This window comes from Mus caroli, unplaced genomic scaffold (assembly GCF_978045245.1).
Source record: "Mus caroli unplaced genomic scaffold, Mus_caroli_1 scaffold_12, whole genome shotgun sequence".
NCBI classification, from domain to species: Eukaryota; Metazoa; Chordata; class Mammalia; order Rodentia; family Muridae; genus Mus; species Mus caroli.
The window spans coordinates 74,520,125-74,538,147 of record NW_028227267.1 but is presented as its reverse complement, the minus strand read 5'-3'; the positions used below and the strand labels follow the sequence as shown (position 1 = coordinate 74,538,147).

At 45.3% G+C, this 18,023-nt stretch overlaps 1 protein-coding gene across 1 annotated transcript in view; it reads left to right on the top strand.

Moving 5' to 3' along the window:
* The first annotated feature begins 6,529 nt into the window (after window positions 1-6,529).
* Tnfsf11 (TNF superfamily member 11) overlaps window positions 6,530-18,023 on the top strand; it is a 32,254-nt gene continuing 20,760 nt past the window's right edge. The window contains exons 1-2 of the mRNA XM_021182380.2: window positions 6,530-6,816; window positions 14,272-14,433. Of these exons, the coding sequence (XP_021038039.1) occupies window positions 6,595-6,816; window positions 14,272-14,433 (384 nt within the window). The 5' untranslated portion in view covers window positions 6,530-6,594. The remainder of the gene's footprint in view (window positions 6,817-14,271; window positions 14,434-18,023) is intronic.

Sequence of the window (18,023 nt, the reverse complement as noted above, 5' to 3'; positions counted from 1 at the left end):
ATATTTTCCTCAATTACATTTCCAATGCTATCCCAAAAGTCCTCCACACCCTCCCCCCCACTTCCCTACCCACCCATTCCCAGTTTTTTGGCCCTGGCCTTCCCCTGTACTGGGGCATATAAAGTTTGCATGTCCAATGGGCCTCTCTTTCTAGTGATGGCCAACTAGGCCATCTTTTGATACATATGCAGCTAGAGACAAGAGATCTGGGGTACTGGTTAGTTCATAATGTTGCACCTACAGGATTGCAGGTCTCTTTAGCTCCTTGGATACTTTCTCTAGCTCCTCATTGGGGGCCCTGTGATCCATCCAATAGCTGACTGTGAGCATCCACTTATGTGTTTGCTAGGCCCCAGCCTAGTCTCACAAGAGACAGCTATATCAGGGTCCTTGCAGCAAACACTTGCTAGTATATGCAATGCTGTCATTGTTTGGAGGCTAATTATGGGATGGATCCCTGGATATGGCAGTCTCTAGATGGTCCATCCTTTTGTCTCAGTTCCAAACTTTGTCTCTGTAATCTTTCCATGGGTGATTGTTTCCAATTCTAAGAAGGGGCACATCCTTAATGACATCTGACTCCCTCTCCCGGTGTGTCTGAAGACAGTTACAGTGTAATATTTCTTATAATACAATGCTCATACAGAACTTACATAAGGTTTCATAAGTTTATCATTGTACTTGATGTGGCCAATTCCAAGTTTTTCATTTTGGAAATTTCTAGAATTTTTTCCCAACATTTTTCACTCATCATGATTGGTTGAAGGTGTGAGTATGAAATTCATAAACACCAGAGGCTAACTATACATCACACCAAGTCCTATCAAGAAAAGGCTGGGAAATCTGAGAAGCATAATTCAACAGACTTTGAAGAGCTATGGTCAGTTAAGCAGATTAATAATAAATAATGATGAATCTGGGAAGAAGCAAAAATGGATCTTTCTTATACTGCAAGAGACAGATTCATACTTTCCATGAAATGGCCATACCCTAAATCTTAAGTTAATTAGTGAAGACCCTATCTTATAGGGCACAGGGGAACAATAATTTAAATAATTATCTATCTATCTATCTATCTATCTATCTATCTATCTATCTATCTATCTAAACTAATCAAATCTGGTTTAAAGCTAAGGATCTTAAGATCAAGGTATAAAGCCAGATTATCTGAGAGGGTACAGTGCTATCTGAGAGGGCAAAGGGTTTTTTATAAGAGGGAGACTGATGGGTGGAGGTCAGAAAGAATATGTAAGGACAGAAGTAGAGGTCAGAGGTTGGATTGATGAGTTTTGAAGACGAAGAAGGGGCCTGTGTGTCAAGGAATGGGGGTGGAAGCTGGGAAAAACAAGGGAAGGCGCCTCTCCCCCAGAGACTCCAACAAAACAAGCCTCCAAAACCCTATGAAGAAATATTTCAGACAGCTGCAATACTAATATACGTCTCCATCATTTTAACTTACTAAATCCGTTATCTCTGCAATGAGAGGTAGATACATGCTCTTTGGCCACAAGGAATAAGGAGAGACAGATGTTGCCCAGACTTCTCTGTTGGCTGTGGTCAGGACGGCCATGGAGAGAGAAGCTACCAAACCCATCAGCCTCCAGGGTCATTTCAATCAGTGCCTCAGAACAGCAGATTTTCCCTTCCCTCAAAATACACATTCTTTACCGCGCGCCGATAACCCATAGATAACAAACATTTCCAAATGATGCAATGAAAAGATATATCAAAAGCGTATGAATGTGAAGAAGTTTACGAACTCTACATGTAGAATATGGATAAGAGAACAGTTGAGACGGCGAGTTAAGTGTGAGTTTCCCATGACTCCGTCCCATGGCATCACCAAACCTTTCCGTTGTGGTTTCTCTGAGTTATGGTCTCATCCAATCTCTGAACCAGAAACCTGCCAGTCTCTCCCCTGCTGCTGTTCTTATGCGCCCACCATCAAATAATAATAACCAGCACACTACACGCTGTCTAGATCAATTAAATTAGGCCTTCCCATAATTCTATGATGCTGATAATCCTAACTCCGTGCCTAGCTTGAAAATGAGTGTTCAGAAAACTAAATTGGCCGGGCGCGGTGGCGCACGCCTTTAATCCCAGCACTCAGGAGGCAGAGGTAGGCGGATTTCTGAGTTCGAGGCCAGCCTGGTCTACAGTGTGAGTTCCAGGACAGTCAAGGCTACACAGAGAAACCCTGCCTCGAAAAACCAAAAAAAAAAAAAAAAAAAAAAAAAAAAGAAAACTAAATTGCTCTTGTTGGGCTTATAGGAAGAAATGTAGCTACCTACTGAAGCTGGGCAAGCTATACACAGTCAGTATGTGTTTTTTTTTTTTTTTTTTCCACAGTCAGTATGTTTAACACTGTGTTTGAATGCTTTTTCTTAGGTCACATGACCCTTGTTAGAGTTCTTTACTCTCTGCTCTTCTGTTGATGATGGGAGCCAGGTGCCGTGTAAAGAGGAGAAAGCCAACTCAGCATCAGTATTTGTCTCTCTCACTGTGTCTTGACTATGTGTACAATGCACCCAGCTGCCTCAAACTCCACTATGCCTTCCCTGCCCCGACAGACTGCCTCTTCAAGAGCTATACCTTAGGTGCCTGTACATTCTTCCAGCGTGTCTATCTATCTGCCTATGGTCTGCCATCTCTCAAGTCCAACCTCAAATCAGACCATGTGTCACATGCTTAGATTCCTCATCCAGTGAAATTTGCATATTTAAAGCCAAGGGCTCTCTTACCTTAAACTTGTTGCTTTGGGTGTTGCTGAAAACAGTATACAGAGTTGAGTCCATACTGACCTTGGTCACAGCAACTTTTCTTCAGATGAAAGCTTAACAGGGAGTGTACTGGGTAAAAGATGGAACCAGGCTGTCTCATACTGCAGTGGGAATGTGAACATTAGCCTCTATCCTTGTGGTGATCTGATGGTTCAAGAAGAGACCCTGGTGAGTTCTGCTGTGTAGATTTGGAAGTAGGAAATGTTTATGAAATCGGTGTCCTTATACCAGTTAACTAGGCAAAGTAATCACCAGGGACAGAGGATCATGACTGACATTCCTTGTTGCCCTGAATGTGCCTGATCTCAGAAGCTAAGCAGGGTCCGGCCTGGTTAGCACTTGGATGGGAGAAACGTTGAGGCAGGCTAGAGTGCAATTCCCAACACTGGCCCATTGCTTAGTGTTTCTGAGTTCCAAGCTCCTCACTTGTGCCTGACTCATTTCCTTCTTCTGGATAACATGTCTTTCTCTCTTGCTTTAGAATCCCCCAGTGCTATTTACTACCTTCAAAAGGTCTTTTGACCAAGCACTTGCCATATACACTAAAACTAGCTGTACTGTGCATGGCTTTCCTAAAAGAAGTTTTCACTGAAGACAATGATTCTCACCCTTCCTAATGCTGCAATCCTTTAACACAGTTCCTCATGGTATGGGGACCCCAACCATAAAATTACTTTGTTGTTACTTCATAACTGTAACTTTGCTACTGTTATGAGTCATAATGTAAATATCTGATATGCAGGATATCTGATATCTCCCAAGGGGGGTCATGACCCACAGATTAAGAACAGCTGGTCTTAGAGAGCAATGTTTCTCTAAAGGTCCTCTTCGCATCTTGACAGGATCACACCTATCTTTATAGTATAGTATCCCTGTGGCATGGGTTTATTTATTTAATACTTGCTCAGTTTTTTACTATGTAGACATTAACACTAACAGACAGAATGGTCCAGCCGCATCACAAAGCAAGGAGAGCCAGCATGAAACCCGTACAGAAGAACAGAAGCCATTTTTCATCTAAGAATGTCCTTCGCTAGCTGGGCATGGTGGTGCACACCTTTAATCCCAGCAGTTGGGAGGCAGAGGCAGGTGGATTTCTGTGTTTGAGGCCAACCTGGTCTACAAAGTGAGTTCTGGGACAGCCTGGGCTATACAGAGAAACCCTGTCTCAATAAAAACCAACCAAACAAAAAAAGAATGTCCTTCGCTGAGGCTGCAGAGATGGCCCTGGTGATATGACCATGACCACTTGTTACTCTTGTAGAGGGCCTGGGTTTGGTTTCCAGGTTCCACATGGTGGTTCTCCAGCATCTGGAACTTCATTTCCAGGGTATCTGAGGCCCCCTTGTGACCTAGAGGACAGCAGGCATGCACGAGATGCATGCACACATGCAGATGGAAGCAGATGAACACAGAATAAAATAAGTAATCCTAAAAGCAAAAGAATGTCATTGATAGGCCCGTAAAAGTTGCTGTTGTTATAGCGTGACACTTAGATATCGATTTAAAAAACAACATCCTGTGGGCAAAGTGGGAAGTGTGCATTTTGAACCTTTCTGCTACAGAATGAGGTGGTGGTCTTGCAGAAGCGCTGATGCCCAGGTTGCAAGCTGATCACAAGACAGGTAAACTTGGTTATTCTGGAAAATGAATAAGACGCTTTTCAATTTAGGAGCAACTGGCCTCATTAGTGGCTAATGATACAACTCAAGTTCTCAAGGAAAAAAAAATCATAGCTTTGAGAAACTTCTGACACAGAAATGTACTTTCCCAAACACTAAAGATTTTCATGATTAAATAAAAAGTGGCATAGACGATTTAGACTCTGGCTATTGAGACATGCCATGTGTCAGCACTGGACGCTCTGTGGAACCCAATCAATACTTTCCAAATGATCAATGAATGCCTTGTGTTGGCATCGGTGGCAACGGATAAGAGATTCGTTAAAAGAATAAGAGGAACCATGGATCTCATTGTAGCACAGTGAGAAAACACCACTATCTCAGAGATAGGTCACCAGTGATACATGACCCCTGTGGAAGTGTCTGTTAGAGAACTAGGCTGAGACAAATGCCCAACAAAAGTACTATTTAAAAAGGTTAGAAACACCCAAGGTTTATAGGTGTTCTAAGGGACAGCACCTCACCTTTGAAAACATATCAGATACTCTGAACATGTATACTGTGAACTTGTATCAGAATTTGTAAGAGCTAATATTTGCCCCTAAAGGCACAATTCTGATTCAAGACATTAAAAAAAACTTTTAAAACATATTTTTAAAAACATACATTTATTCTAGTTGTGTGGTACATACCTTTAATCCCAGCATTCAGGAGGCAGAGAGGCAGAGAGACAGAGAGAGACAGAGAGAGGAGGCGAGGGCAGGTGCAGAAGCCAAAGAGGCAGAGGCAGAGGCAGAGGCAGAGGCAGAGGCAGAGGCAGAGGCAGAGGCAGAGGCAGAGGCAGAGGCAGAGGCAGAGGCAGAGGCAGAGGCAGAGGCAGAGGCAGAGGCAGAGGCAGAGGCAGAGGCAGAGGCAGAGGCAGAGGCAGAGGCAGAGGCAGAGGCAGAGGCAGAGGCAGAGGCAGAGGCAGAGGCACAGGCACAGGCACAGGCACAGGCACAGGCACAGGCACAGGCACAGGCACAGGCACAGGCACAGGCACAGGCAGAGGAGGCAGAGAGGGCAGAGAGGCAGAGGCGAGTGGATCTCTGAGTTTGAGGTCAGCCTGGTTCTTATAGCAAGCTCCAGGCCAGCCTAGTTTACATACAGAGAACTTGTCTCAAACAAATAAATAAAACCAAAACGACAAGAAAACAATAACAAAAATATTTGTGTGTGTGTGTGCTTGCGCACACGCCAGAGGACAAGGATGAGGATTCTTCTGGTCAAAGGCAGGTCCTCAAGATAAGTTGCAAGTGCCTTCACCAGCTGAGCCATCTCATTGGCCCTCAGCATAAGGATTTCTTAAGCAGTGAAACTTAACTCTGACATTAGCTCTGCTAACAGCTCTTTCCTGACTGTTCGGTCATCCCCACGCTGGGAAGCCTGCATGCAGTTTTGTACCCTCTACCCATCCCTTTGTCTAGTTCTTCCTGGCTCACCCATCCCATTCTTTTCCTACTTCATTCCTCTCTTACGGGAGTCTCTAGGCTCATTGGAGCATCTGCCACATTTAAAGTCACTTTTGAGATGAAGATAAAGGCACTTGGGAGGGAGTTCTAGAATTTCCCCAAGTCTTCCCAATAGTCCGTGAGGCTATATTTGAAGGGATAACTGAGGCCAAACCTCACGATTCTTGAAGGTGGTCTCCTCTAAGATTTTGAGAGTGGTGTACAGGAAAGGGCTTCTGACGGAGTTCACTAGAGCTAACTTTTTAAATCTTACAGAGGAAACTGAGGCCCAGAGATGCAAAGGATAGGGGCCAGCCTAGAGAGCCAGAAACCAACCACTGGACCCAACCCACAGCCTCCACCTCAGAGGGCCCTGATGGGGAGGGAGGAGGCGGGTCCGTGAGAGCGAAGAAGAGGGGGAGGGCGAAGGAAAGGAAGGAGGGCAGATGTGGGAGTGAAAGAGGCACCCTCCTGGAGGCTGATTGGCTCCGGAGGCCAGCTCTCTCCACGAGGTTTATAAGAGTTAGGGCTGGCTGGGGTACCCTGCCATCTCTCCCACGTCCCGGGGAGCCACTGCCACGACCTCGGTGAACCGGTCGGGGCGGGGGCCGCCTGGCCGGGAGTCTGCTCGGCGGTGGGTGGCCGAGGAAGGGAGAGAACGATCGCGGAGCAGGGCGCCCGAACTCCGGGCGCCGCGCCATGCGCCGGGCCAGCCGAGACTACGGCAAGTACCTGCGCAGCTCGGAGGAGATGGGCAGCGGCCCCGGCGTCCCACACGAGGGTCCGCTGCACCCCGCGCCTTCAGCACCGGCTCCGGCGCCACCACCCGCCGCCTCCCGCTCCATGTTCCTGGCCCTCCTGGGGCTGGGACTGGGCCAGGTGGTCTGCAGCATCGCTCTGTTCCTGTACTTTCGAGCGCAGGTGAGTGATTGACATCCCTGTCCGAGTCTCTGCGGTGAGTCGGGGGGGTGGGGCTGAGTCTGGTCCTAGGACTTATTCTGGAAGGGAAAGAGACCCAACCCCCCACAAGGAAGGGAACTTGGGGGCCTCCAGCCAAGCTCATCTCCCGTCAGCGCAGCGTGCAGAAGCTGAACTCTGGTTCTGGCTGAGGATGGGTTTGAATTTCCCCCCATTGGCCGCTCCCCTCGTGTGCCTCAAGTGATCGCACGCTTTCTCCCCACCGTGAATTTTTCACTTGGAGTTAAGAACCAACTTCAACTCGTTTAGGGAAAGTGGGGAAAGTGAGAACTTTTACTTGGGCATCTAAGCTTCCCAATGCCACTAACCAACCTGTGGCTGCTTTGGTTTCCTGACACTTTGGGACCACACTGAGAGGGTGTCAGTAGTCTTTGGAACAGCTAGGGATGACACTCATCCCTCACAGTGACAGCGCTATCAGATGTGCCCCGTCTCAGGGCTGGGGCTCTGTGGCTCCTCTGGAGCTTAGGTTCTGAAAGGTGAAGGGACAGCCCCACTGTGCCTGCCTAGGAGGTGGGTGGAGGAAGGAAGGTGCCTGTGTATGTGTGTGTGTGTGTGTGTGTGTGTGTGTGTGTGTACACGCGCGCGCGTGTGACTGTGTGATAGTTTAGCCTGACTACAATCTAGCCAGTAACCAACCTTTGAAGAGAGGAGGAAGCTCCGTGCTAAAGATTCAGAACCTTGGGGAGATGGCAGAGGGAGGAAGGGGTAAATTTGTAATATTATGCTTTTTGGTGGTTTGTGCTCTTGTGTTTTCTTGGAAATTGCAGCGCAGTTGGTCGGATTCATTCAAATACTCTTGTCTGGTGCTATGAATTCTTTCTCAGAGGAAGTGGGGGGCTGACTGTGCATATTTTTATGGGAAAAGAAAGTTGGGTTTGGACTTCATTTGTTTCCAGAATCAGAGGTGATTACTAAACCGAACTGGATGCATTACAATGTGTCATTGCTTGGACTGCATAGGTTTTTGACATGTGCCAAAGCCTTGAGCCGTACTTTGGATCACGGGCTTTGTTACGTCTTCAGACCTACTGGTTTGCATTTTATCCCATGCTGTGGTTACCCACTAATGCAAAAACAGACCATAAACCAGTCCTTCTGAAAACCAGGGTCTCCATGCTCATAATCACATGTAGTACCTGTAGAGATTTTCTTCCTTAGACAAGGTCTGAGTGGCTTGCTTACGATATGAATCACAGAAATCCCTATGAACGTGAGTAAACATCCCCACCCCCCTTTTCATTGGGATACATAGGAATCAATGAAGAATGGTTTATCTGTTGTTTTCTGCCGTCTGCCATTTTAACGGATGTGTCCGGAGAGCCTGCATAGTTCATGCCACTATCAAATGAGATGGGATTGACTTCGGAACCACTCTAGATACAGTCCTCCTGTCTTTCTGTGTGTGGTACCAGAGGATAGCGTATGCTTCCAAGGAAAGGCTATTATAATTCTTTGCAAAGAGACTTTAGGCCAGAAGATATGCAGTAGCTCTCCGTGTCTTCTATTTTTTTAAGCCTGTTAGGGTCACAGCATCTTTTCCCAGCAGTAAGAGTGATGTGAGCATTGAACTTGGAAAGAAGTGTGGGCTGAGCATGTTCTTGGGGTTCTTAGCTTACCAGGAACCCTGGGAGTTGGCATGGCTATGGAGGAATGAGTCACCAGCTGTGTTCTTATCCAGTTTTCCTGAAGGAATTCTATGGTGGTAGGGTGACATGAGATGTCTGTCAATCTAAGGGTATCTTGATGGCATAAAAATTGTACAAAACAACTTTTTCCCCAATGTAAACACTTGAGATAGCAATCAGAGCCAGGTGATTTTCCTCTGGAGGATTTAATGTCATCAGAATTCTGGATCCAAGCGTTTGTCCTCTCTTTTCCTTCCCCCGCCTTCCCCCGCCCCCGTCCCTTCTTCTCCTCCTCCATCTCTTCCTTCCTAGCTAGGGTCTCACGTAGCCCAGGCTGACCTCAAATTTGTCATATAGCCAAGGATATTATACCCGCAAGATAGTGTTTCAGACATGCATCACAGTGCCCCATTTATGTAGTGTGATGCTTGGGACTGAATGCACATAGCTTTGTGTGTGTGTTAGGCAAACACTCTACCAAGTACACTGACTGTACCTCTAGTCCCCGGTCGCTACAAGGATTGAGTCTCTCAGAGACTTACTTAAAATAATTTTAGTCATTATTCTGAACCCAGGGCTGTCACTACATTTTTAAAAGGTTGTCTCCGTCACCAGGGTAGTATTAGGAAAATGTTTGAGTATTCTGACTGCATCTCACTGAGTGTGGTGTGGCATCCACATTTGACTCCTAAGGGAACCCTAGTCACTTAGAGATACATCCTGAATCTTTTGCCCATGATATGCTATGATGTCTGGAAAATGCTCCAAAATGACTGAATAAGTGCAGGCATTGGGAGATAATAGCTTATGCGTGAAGTGAGGTTTCTTGCTGTTGGCGAATGGTTGTTGAGGATAGGTTTTGGGTACATAAAGGATCAATCTACAATTCTTTTCCTTTTTATATATTATGGAAACCTTCTTTTGTACTTTAGGTATTGGTGTTGACTAGGTTTCTGTTTTCTTTTTTAAAGTTCTTTTAAGTTTTTAAGTTCTGGATGAAATATTTGGAATTGAAATCATCTCCTATCAGAGAACACATTTATACTTTAAGATAAAGCAAGCCAGATTTATTACAGTTTAAAGACATGGAACAGAGATAATATGAATTCTCTGAAGCAAAAGGATTGGAAGTTCCAGGCCAGCCTGGATCAAAACAAACAAACAACAAACAACAAACAGAACCAAAGTTAAAACCAAAGCTAATGCAAAATCATCCTGTGTGTTTTAGATTGTCTATGTCTACATTTAAAAAAAAAAAAGCCAGGATCCAGTGTAGATTTCCTTTTTTCCCACCAGGCCTGCCAAAGGGGCCCTGTGGTTTGTGCTATGTATTTACTACATAGTATTCATACTATGGTTTTCAAAGACAAAAAAAAAAAAAAAAAAAAAGCTTCCCTAAAATGTTGCTTGTAAAATTGTGTGTGTGTGTGTGTGTGTGTATGTGGTGTGTGTGTGTATGTGGTGTGTGTGTGTATGCTTGTAGTATGTTATGTGTATTTGCTGTGTATGTGTGTGATCTATATGTATATGATGATGTATGTGGTATATATGTGTGGTATGGGGGGGCAAGGGAGAGAGAGAGAGAGAGAGAGAGAGAGAGAGAGAGAGAGAGAGAGAGAAAACCATACTCATGTTTCCAGTTTAGGGTGAGGGGTAAGATAAGCCTCTCAGAAAGCTGGAGCTTTTCTTATTTTTTTATTTTTATTTTTTGCTTTTGAACTCCCCTGTGCACGCGGCAGCCGGCAGCCTCTGGCTGCGTTTCACTCAGGACCTCAGTCAGTACTGCAAATCTGATGTTGAGGTGGGCAGGCAGCTTGTTTGAAAAACTGATAAGGAAGCAGCCCAAATGTCAAGCATCCTGCCTCATTTAACCCTATGAATGATCGGTTTGAAAGAAGTTGACACGCACACACACGCACGCACGCACACACACACGTTTATTTCATAGTCACAACATCATCCGTTAGGGATAGTTGCATTTTCCAAGTCCTCTGTTTATCTGTGTGTGTGGTGCTGGAGATGGAGCCCAGGGCCTCCAGTATGGAAGACAAATGCTTTCCCAGCCCCAGCCTTCCTTTTACAATCAGATAACTCAAGAATTAGTGTTGGCAGGTATACCTGTAGGTGTGACTCACTGTAACTCAGCTTGCTATGCTCTTTTGTGGAATGTGATTTGATATGCCTTCCAGGGAAAGACAGGGACAGATTGTTTGTTCTGTTCCCCTGCCCCACCAACCCCCAGCATCTAACACAGGACCTGAAATACTTAATCTACTGAAAGGGCCTTTCAAATGATTTGCCACCCTACACATCTTTCCATTTCTACTTTACTATTATGCAAAGTAAGTGTCTAGTAGCTGACATGGTATAGGTCTTCAACCGTGAAAGTGCTCTATCTAGATTGCCCAGTACCCCAGAACATGCTGCTGGGTGGGAGCTACATGCATTTGGTCACTCAACACTCTGTTAGTCTTACCCACCAACCTTATTCCTTGCCCCGCCTTCCTTCCTCAGACTGTCCTTGGTTACCTGTGCATTTGCCCCTGAGCCTCTCAAACCTCCTTCCTTCCAGGGCACCGGAAGGAGAAAACACATTGGGTTAGAGACACAAAGCGGCTTTCTGACTTGGGATGCTTAAGAAAGAAAATGAGGGAACAAAGTTAATGGTTGCCGAGTAATCATTCTTTCTTCATTCACAGTAATTGATGAGGTCTTAAACATCATGGAGATGTGATGAGTGGCTCTTAAGTATATTTTGAATGAAAGATTCAACAACTGAATCTAACTTAGGCACGTGATAAAATTGTCCAAGGGCTCCAAATGAGCCATATTTATTTTTATGTTTCTATTTAAGAGAGAAAAGACAAAATCTTTGCATTCTACTTTTTAATTTGCTCCAAATCGGGTCCTGTTATTAGGTGATGCAACACTGTGCTAATTAGTGAACTGTGCTGTGGGGTGGAGGGGGTTTGCTTTCATGTTCATACCAGAATAGCTACAATAGCTATATGTATTTGTTTATTTGACACTTCGAAGCATTATGTCTCAGAGAAATAATATTTTAATACAGAGAACATGACCTTGGATCTAATTAATATGCAACTCCCCATAAGCCCACGTAGGTGATTAGCTACATCCTGAATACTGACAGCGTTGGAGCTGCTGCTTCTGTTAGATAGCTTCAATTTGTTTGTGGGATGCAAGTCTAATGAACTTTGTTTAGAGTCTCTGGGCATTTCTTAATGCCACATGGTCTCTTCAGCTTAGCTCTTGTCTGGTAGGAAGCTATTGCAGAATTCTGCTTTCCTGAGGTCTGAACCCAGACTATGATTGACAGCTGCCCTTCAGTGAAAACTCACACTCTTATTTGTACTTCTTATTGTAAAGAAAATACATGAAATACGTTTGCATTGCAAGTAATTTTGTTTCGTGGTATGACCTCACCTGTGCTTACAGAGCATCCTTAGGTATTTTAGAGCATTAATGTTTATTTTTTATTTAGTTGTGTGTATGTGTCTGTGTGTGTATGTGCATGTGTGCAGACACCTACAGAGAGACCACACTAGGGGTCAGATCTCTTAAAGCTGGAGTTACAGGCAACAAATACTCCTGTGTGTGTGTGTGTGTGTGTGTGTGTGTGTGCTTGTGTGTCTGAAAATATACAAAATTTTAAAAAATTATTTTTATTTATGTGCATTGTTGTTTTGCCTGCACATACGTCTGTGTGAGGGTGTCAGGTTCCCTGGAACCGGAGTTACACAGTTTGCACTGCTATGTGGGTACCAGGAACTGAAAGAGCAGTCAGTGCTTTTAACTGCTGAGCCATCTCTCCAGGCTTAGATGATCCTTCTATTTGCATGACTAGAATAATAAAACATGTCTATGTGTGCATAGAGAGGGGACCTTTTAGATTGTTCCTGAGGATTGGTTAATAACGGCATACATCTTTCTGTGTATTTTAATTAAACCAGGAAAGGAGATAGTTTATTTCTGACTGAGCTTTAGTAATTATAAACTTTGCCTTTGGTCTAGTTTTTATTTACTGACTTCTGGAAGGAAGAGGACATGTTAAGCTGTTAGAACAATCAAGTTCAGCTGAGTGGTAGTGGCACAGGCCTTTAGTCCCAGCAATCTGGAGGCAGAAGCAGGCAGATCTCTGAGTTCAAGGCCAGCCTGGTTTATAAAAAGCTAGTTCCAGGACATCAAGGGCCACACAGAGAAACCCTATCTCTAAAAACAAAGCAAAACAAAAACCCAACAAGAACAAACTCCCATTTCTATGGTGATCGAAGCCACCGAAAACCTTGAGGGAGCTTGGGAAATAGAAGACAAGCTTCTAGAACAGCACTCACAGAGATGCTGGGCTGGGTGGGACATCTTTTTAAAACCTAGTGTTCAGCTAGTAACTCCACGGGGATGTGTTGGGCAAGACAATGCTTATATTTTAGTATTTGCTAGCATTTGCCCAGATAGCCTGCAGGAGTATCCTCTCCACCTTAGAGTGATGATGGATGTCACTTTAACATATTTGTAGGATCCAGGCCAGGAGTACTGGCTACATAGTATTCATCAGAAAGGGAAGTTACATAGTATTCATCAGAAAGAGCTGTTGCACTCCTGGCTTCCGTTTTGATTGAGGTGCAGATGGGTTTCTCATTCTCTTCTTTCACTCATCAAAATACTCATAGATTAGGGAAGAAGACCAATGGCAACAGTAGCTAAAGATTATGCTAATTTTGCCTGATTTATGCAGGCTTCAAGCTTTGGTTCTTAAAGTGGGCTTCATCTCTATGTGGTTTCATCTAGCATTTTGGCTTGTGTCTTATTCGTGTTTATGAGACAGGGCCTTACACTAAGGTAGCCAAGGCTTGCCTGGAAATCACTGTGTAGCCCAGGTTGTCTTCATACTCTGTGTTCCTTCTGCTTTAGCGTCTCAAATAGATTATAGCTATGAGCCACCAATCTACCGTCATGAGTCTTCTCCTGCCTGCTGGGATCACGTGATATCTGTGATACCTCTTCTATCCATGAAGAAGTTCAATTCCTGTAAATTATACACGTACATTCTTTTGTTGTTAAGAATCTATGGCCTCATGTGTCTGGGGTGATTGTCAGCTACTCATCAAAGTGAATTAGAAGTCAGTGTGTTCAGGGCAGGGGAAATGGATCCGTCAATAATCCTTGTGATGGGACATAGAGACAGGAGATCCTGAGGTCTTGCTGGCCAGCCAGTCTGGTGAGCCAGACAGTGAGCTCCATGTTCAATGAACATCCTCATGTCAAAAAATTAAAGTGGAGTGTGGAACACACTCCTGTGTACCACATGTGCATGCACAGGTGTTCATACCCATTCACACATGTGTGCATACATACTTACACACTCCAAAAAGATGTTTTAATATGTATTAAAATAAAATAATACTATATATATACATATATATACATACACACACACATATATATATATATATATATATATATATATATATATATATATAAATACAATATTTTTTTCAAGACAATGTTTCTCTGTGTAACCACTCTGGCTGCCCTAGAACTCAATTCGTAGAGCAGGCTGGCGTCTCACAGAGACCGACCTGCTTCTGCCTTTAGTATGCTGGGATTAAAGGTGTATACGAACATGCCTGGCTTGAGGATAATTTTATTAATTATCAACCACTGGGGGATAGAAAAGTCTAAGCATGACCCTTCTCTTATCAAGTCACAGTTCATTAACTATAACCCCCTTTAATATCTTTTCCCCTCCTAGATGTATCCTAACAGAATATCAGAAGACAGCACTCACTGCTTTTATAGAATCCTGAGACTCCATGAAAACGCAGGTTTGCAGGACTCGACTCCGGAGAGTGAAGACACACTACCTGACTCCTGCAGGAGGATGAAACAAGCCTTTCAGGGGGCTGTGCAAAAGGTAAGTCCTCACTGACGTCGTAAAGTCAAGGGTCTTGATGATGCTACAGTAACTGAATGCTAAGGCTCGTGAAGTGCTAACTAAAAAAAAAAAATCTATAGTTCATCTCTGCTACCCCATACCCAATTGGCGAAGTGACGCCCTAGGTCCACTTTCCCGGATTCTTACATGCTGGCGGGCCTTTAGGTTTCATCCTTCTGCTTCTCAGACATGACCATTCTCCATCTCTCCCGCTCCCTCTCGGTCCCTTGCCCAGACAATCTAAAAGTCCTGCCCAGTCTTCCTGCCCAGCCATTGGCTGTACTGCGCAATTCTTTATTATCGATTGAAGCTAGCTGAGGGCAGGGACCCTCAGGTCTGAAAGCTCAGCTTTTGGGAGTGAAATAAGACAAAGCATTAGAACCAGTTCCCAACCATGTGGTGAGGGGGAGGGGTCTGGCCAACTATGTGGTGAGGGGGAGGGGTCTGACCAACCTTGTGGTGAGGGGGAGGGGTCTGGCCAACCATTGAGGGGGAGGGGTCTGACCAACCTTGTGGTGAGGGGGAGGGGTCTGACCAACCATGTGGTGAGGGGGAGGGGTCTGGCCAACCATGTGGTGAGGGGGAGGGGTCTGGCCAACCTTGTGGTGAGGGGGAGGGGTCTGACCAACCTTGTGGTGAGGGGGAGGGGTCTGACCAACCTTGTGGTGAGGGGGAGGGGTCTGGCCAACCATGTGGTGAGGGGGAGGGGCCTGGCCAACCATGTGGTGAGGGGGAGGGGTCTGGCCAACCATGTGGTGAGGGGGAGGGGTCTGGCCAACCATGTGGTGAGGGGGAGGGGTCTGGCCAACCATGTGGTGAGGGGGAGGGGTCTGACCAACCATGTGGTGAGGGGGAGGGGTCTGGCCAACCATGTGGTGAGGGGGAGGGGTCTGACCAACCATGTGGTGAGGGGGAGGGGTCTGGCCAACCATGTGGTGAGAGGGAGGGGTCGGAGCAGGAGATATAGTGATGCGTGAGATGGGTATTGTGTGCTCCTGTCTTATTTTCTGGGAGAGCTGGGCCACAGGAGAGATGGGAATGGAGAAGACTGGTGTCAACAGCCGCCACCGAGAGAAACATACCTGCCTGTCAGGGTTTCCTGAGCCTCCTGGGAATTCTGCTGCCCCAGAACTAGAGTACTTACTGACTCCACCAGTGCTCAGTGCTGTGTGTCTGCGTGTGAACCCCATGCACTGGCCCTCCCAGCTTCCAGATGGCTACTCCTTGCTTTGCCTCATCCTCTCAGAGTAAACCCTGACCGTCTCAAAGCCATTGGGCCTTGGATTTGTTCAGACTTACTAATTAACTAGAAGTCTGAACCAGTTCTAGCTTAGCTCTTCAGAGGCATAGCCTAGGTCCAACAGTGTCAGCTAAAAGTACAGGCAAGGTATAATACTTTTACGGTAAGTATAACATTTTGAAGGTGAGATTTGTATTTCATTAGACTTACTTCATTGTGTCACATTGCCCAGACAATATGCTAACTAAAAAAATTCAACGCGATCATCACAGAGTCTACTTGCATCTTAATTTCAGAGGTGATTAAAACTGAGTGTCGTAGAGTTGATGAAATAGATGTTATTGTAGCAAGCACAGGAAGGCGTGTTGCTTATGGCAGCCTTATCTGCCTGTGTGAATATATGCATGTATAATTTAATACAGCATACAATTATTTGAAATAAGTGAATACAACTTGGATTAGGGGAAAAAAAAGAACTTTACCAGTTTTTAAAAAGTTATGGCTTTTCTTGGTCTGGGATGAACCTCAGTAGTGGAATGTGTGTTTATTGTGAATGAGGCTCTGCATTCAGAGTCAGAGCCCGGCAAACTAGGACTAAGGCTAGACAATGAGTCAATAGCGTCAACAATAGAGTCAACGGCTTCTATTAAAGGCACATGGTTACCAGGTGTAGCCCATGTCTGTAATCCCAAACTGAGGCAGAGGAATTGTGAGGTTGAGGTTAGCATGAGCTACATAATGAAACACTACCTCTGAGGAAGAGAGGAGGGGAGGGAGGGAGGAGGGACGGAGGGGGGAAGAGAGAGAGAGAGGAGAGAGAGAGAGAGAGAGAGAGAGAGAGAGAGAGAGAGAGAGAGAGAGAGAGAGAGAGACCTTTTATATTAACAGATAATAATGGCTCGCTCTCAAGAGGAATTGGACTGTATTAAATTAATGTTGTACTTGTTTTTGCTATGCTGTAGGAGTTTACATGTAAAAAAAATGAGCAATTTATAAAATCTTTTTAAAAGCTCAATGAATAATTACAATAAGCCAGTACATATTAGAATAGCATGTACATTATTGTAATGCGCCAGCATGTGCTAGAGGAGACGGTTCTGTCTCTTCGGAGGCCTGATCTTTAGGAGGGAGATGAATGCTACCCAAACCTTATCATTACAGTTAACCGACATCCATAGGGTGCAACTGTGGAAGGAGGCACTTTGCCAGACCTTTTTCTTATGCCCCAGAATGTACTCTTTTATCCTAGTCAAATGAACGGGTTTTTACCAAATGTATTATCCTTTGATGAATACCACTGGTTAATGTGACGTCCGAGTAATTTGCCACAGTAATCAGATTTCTCATTTGTCTTGGCAAATGCTAAAAATAGGAAGGGTGTGGTAAGCACTCTGGAAGTAGTGGGCACATCTTAGCTTTAGCTCTAGGAGATACTGAGCGAACCCAAAGAACAATTCAGGTGTAGCTGCCATCTGCTTTGAGAGATCAGCCTATGCAGCGGCGACCCACGCCAGACATGGGTGCAATATCACATTATAGGCGGGCAGAACGTGGTGTTTACCCAGCTCGTTGTGGTCAGACAAGTAATCTTGTTTTTCCCTCCTTTTTCTTTTTGTTTGTGGCTGGGTTTTCTTGGCTTTATTTCCCCTTTAGCACAGAACTCTGAAAACCCTCTTACTGGGCCAGCTCTACCAACCGCAATGTATAAAGTCTATCAAAACAGTCTATGACAATAAAACAAACACTAGTATGAATGTGGTGTCTGATTTGTAAAGCGATGCCTGGTTTCAATTTTGGCAGCCTTCCTGGGCTCTTCCCAGCCAGTCGGGCTCGGGCAGAGCGGTGAGTTCAGGCGGTGACCAGGACTGCCATGCGTGGCAAGGGAGGATGCTCACCCTACTCCGTCGTCCATTTTCACTCAGTGGAGAGACATCTTTTATTTGTCAAGTAGAGATTCTGGGCCCTGGGGGATGTGACTCCACCTGCCTTCAGTGTGCCAGGTTGTTGATCTCTACTCCAGGACCCCGTCTGTAGAACTATTTACAGGTTTGATATTGAGTGCTTTGAAGGATAAGAAGAAGCAAAGTGTGGGCTGCTGAGGGGGTAGGGGAAAGAGGGGGGAAGGAAAGAGCCCATGTCCGGCCAGAGCTCCTGTGCTCTGGGCAGGTGGATGCGGGAGGGCTGCCAGAGTGCTTTCCATTCGGCCCCTGGTGGGCATCTAAGCCACTGACCCCACTCTACGGGGGGGTGGACAAGGGGCAGCCCCCGATACCAGGGTCCCGGGGATATGGGAGAGAGGGCTGAGGGAGAGAGGTTCCCACACAGGCAA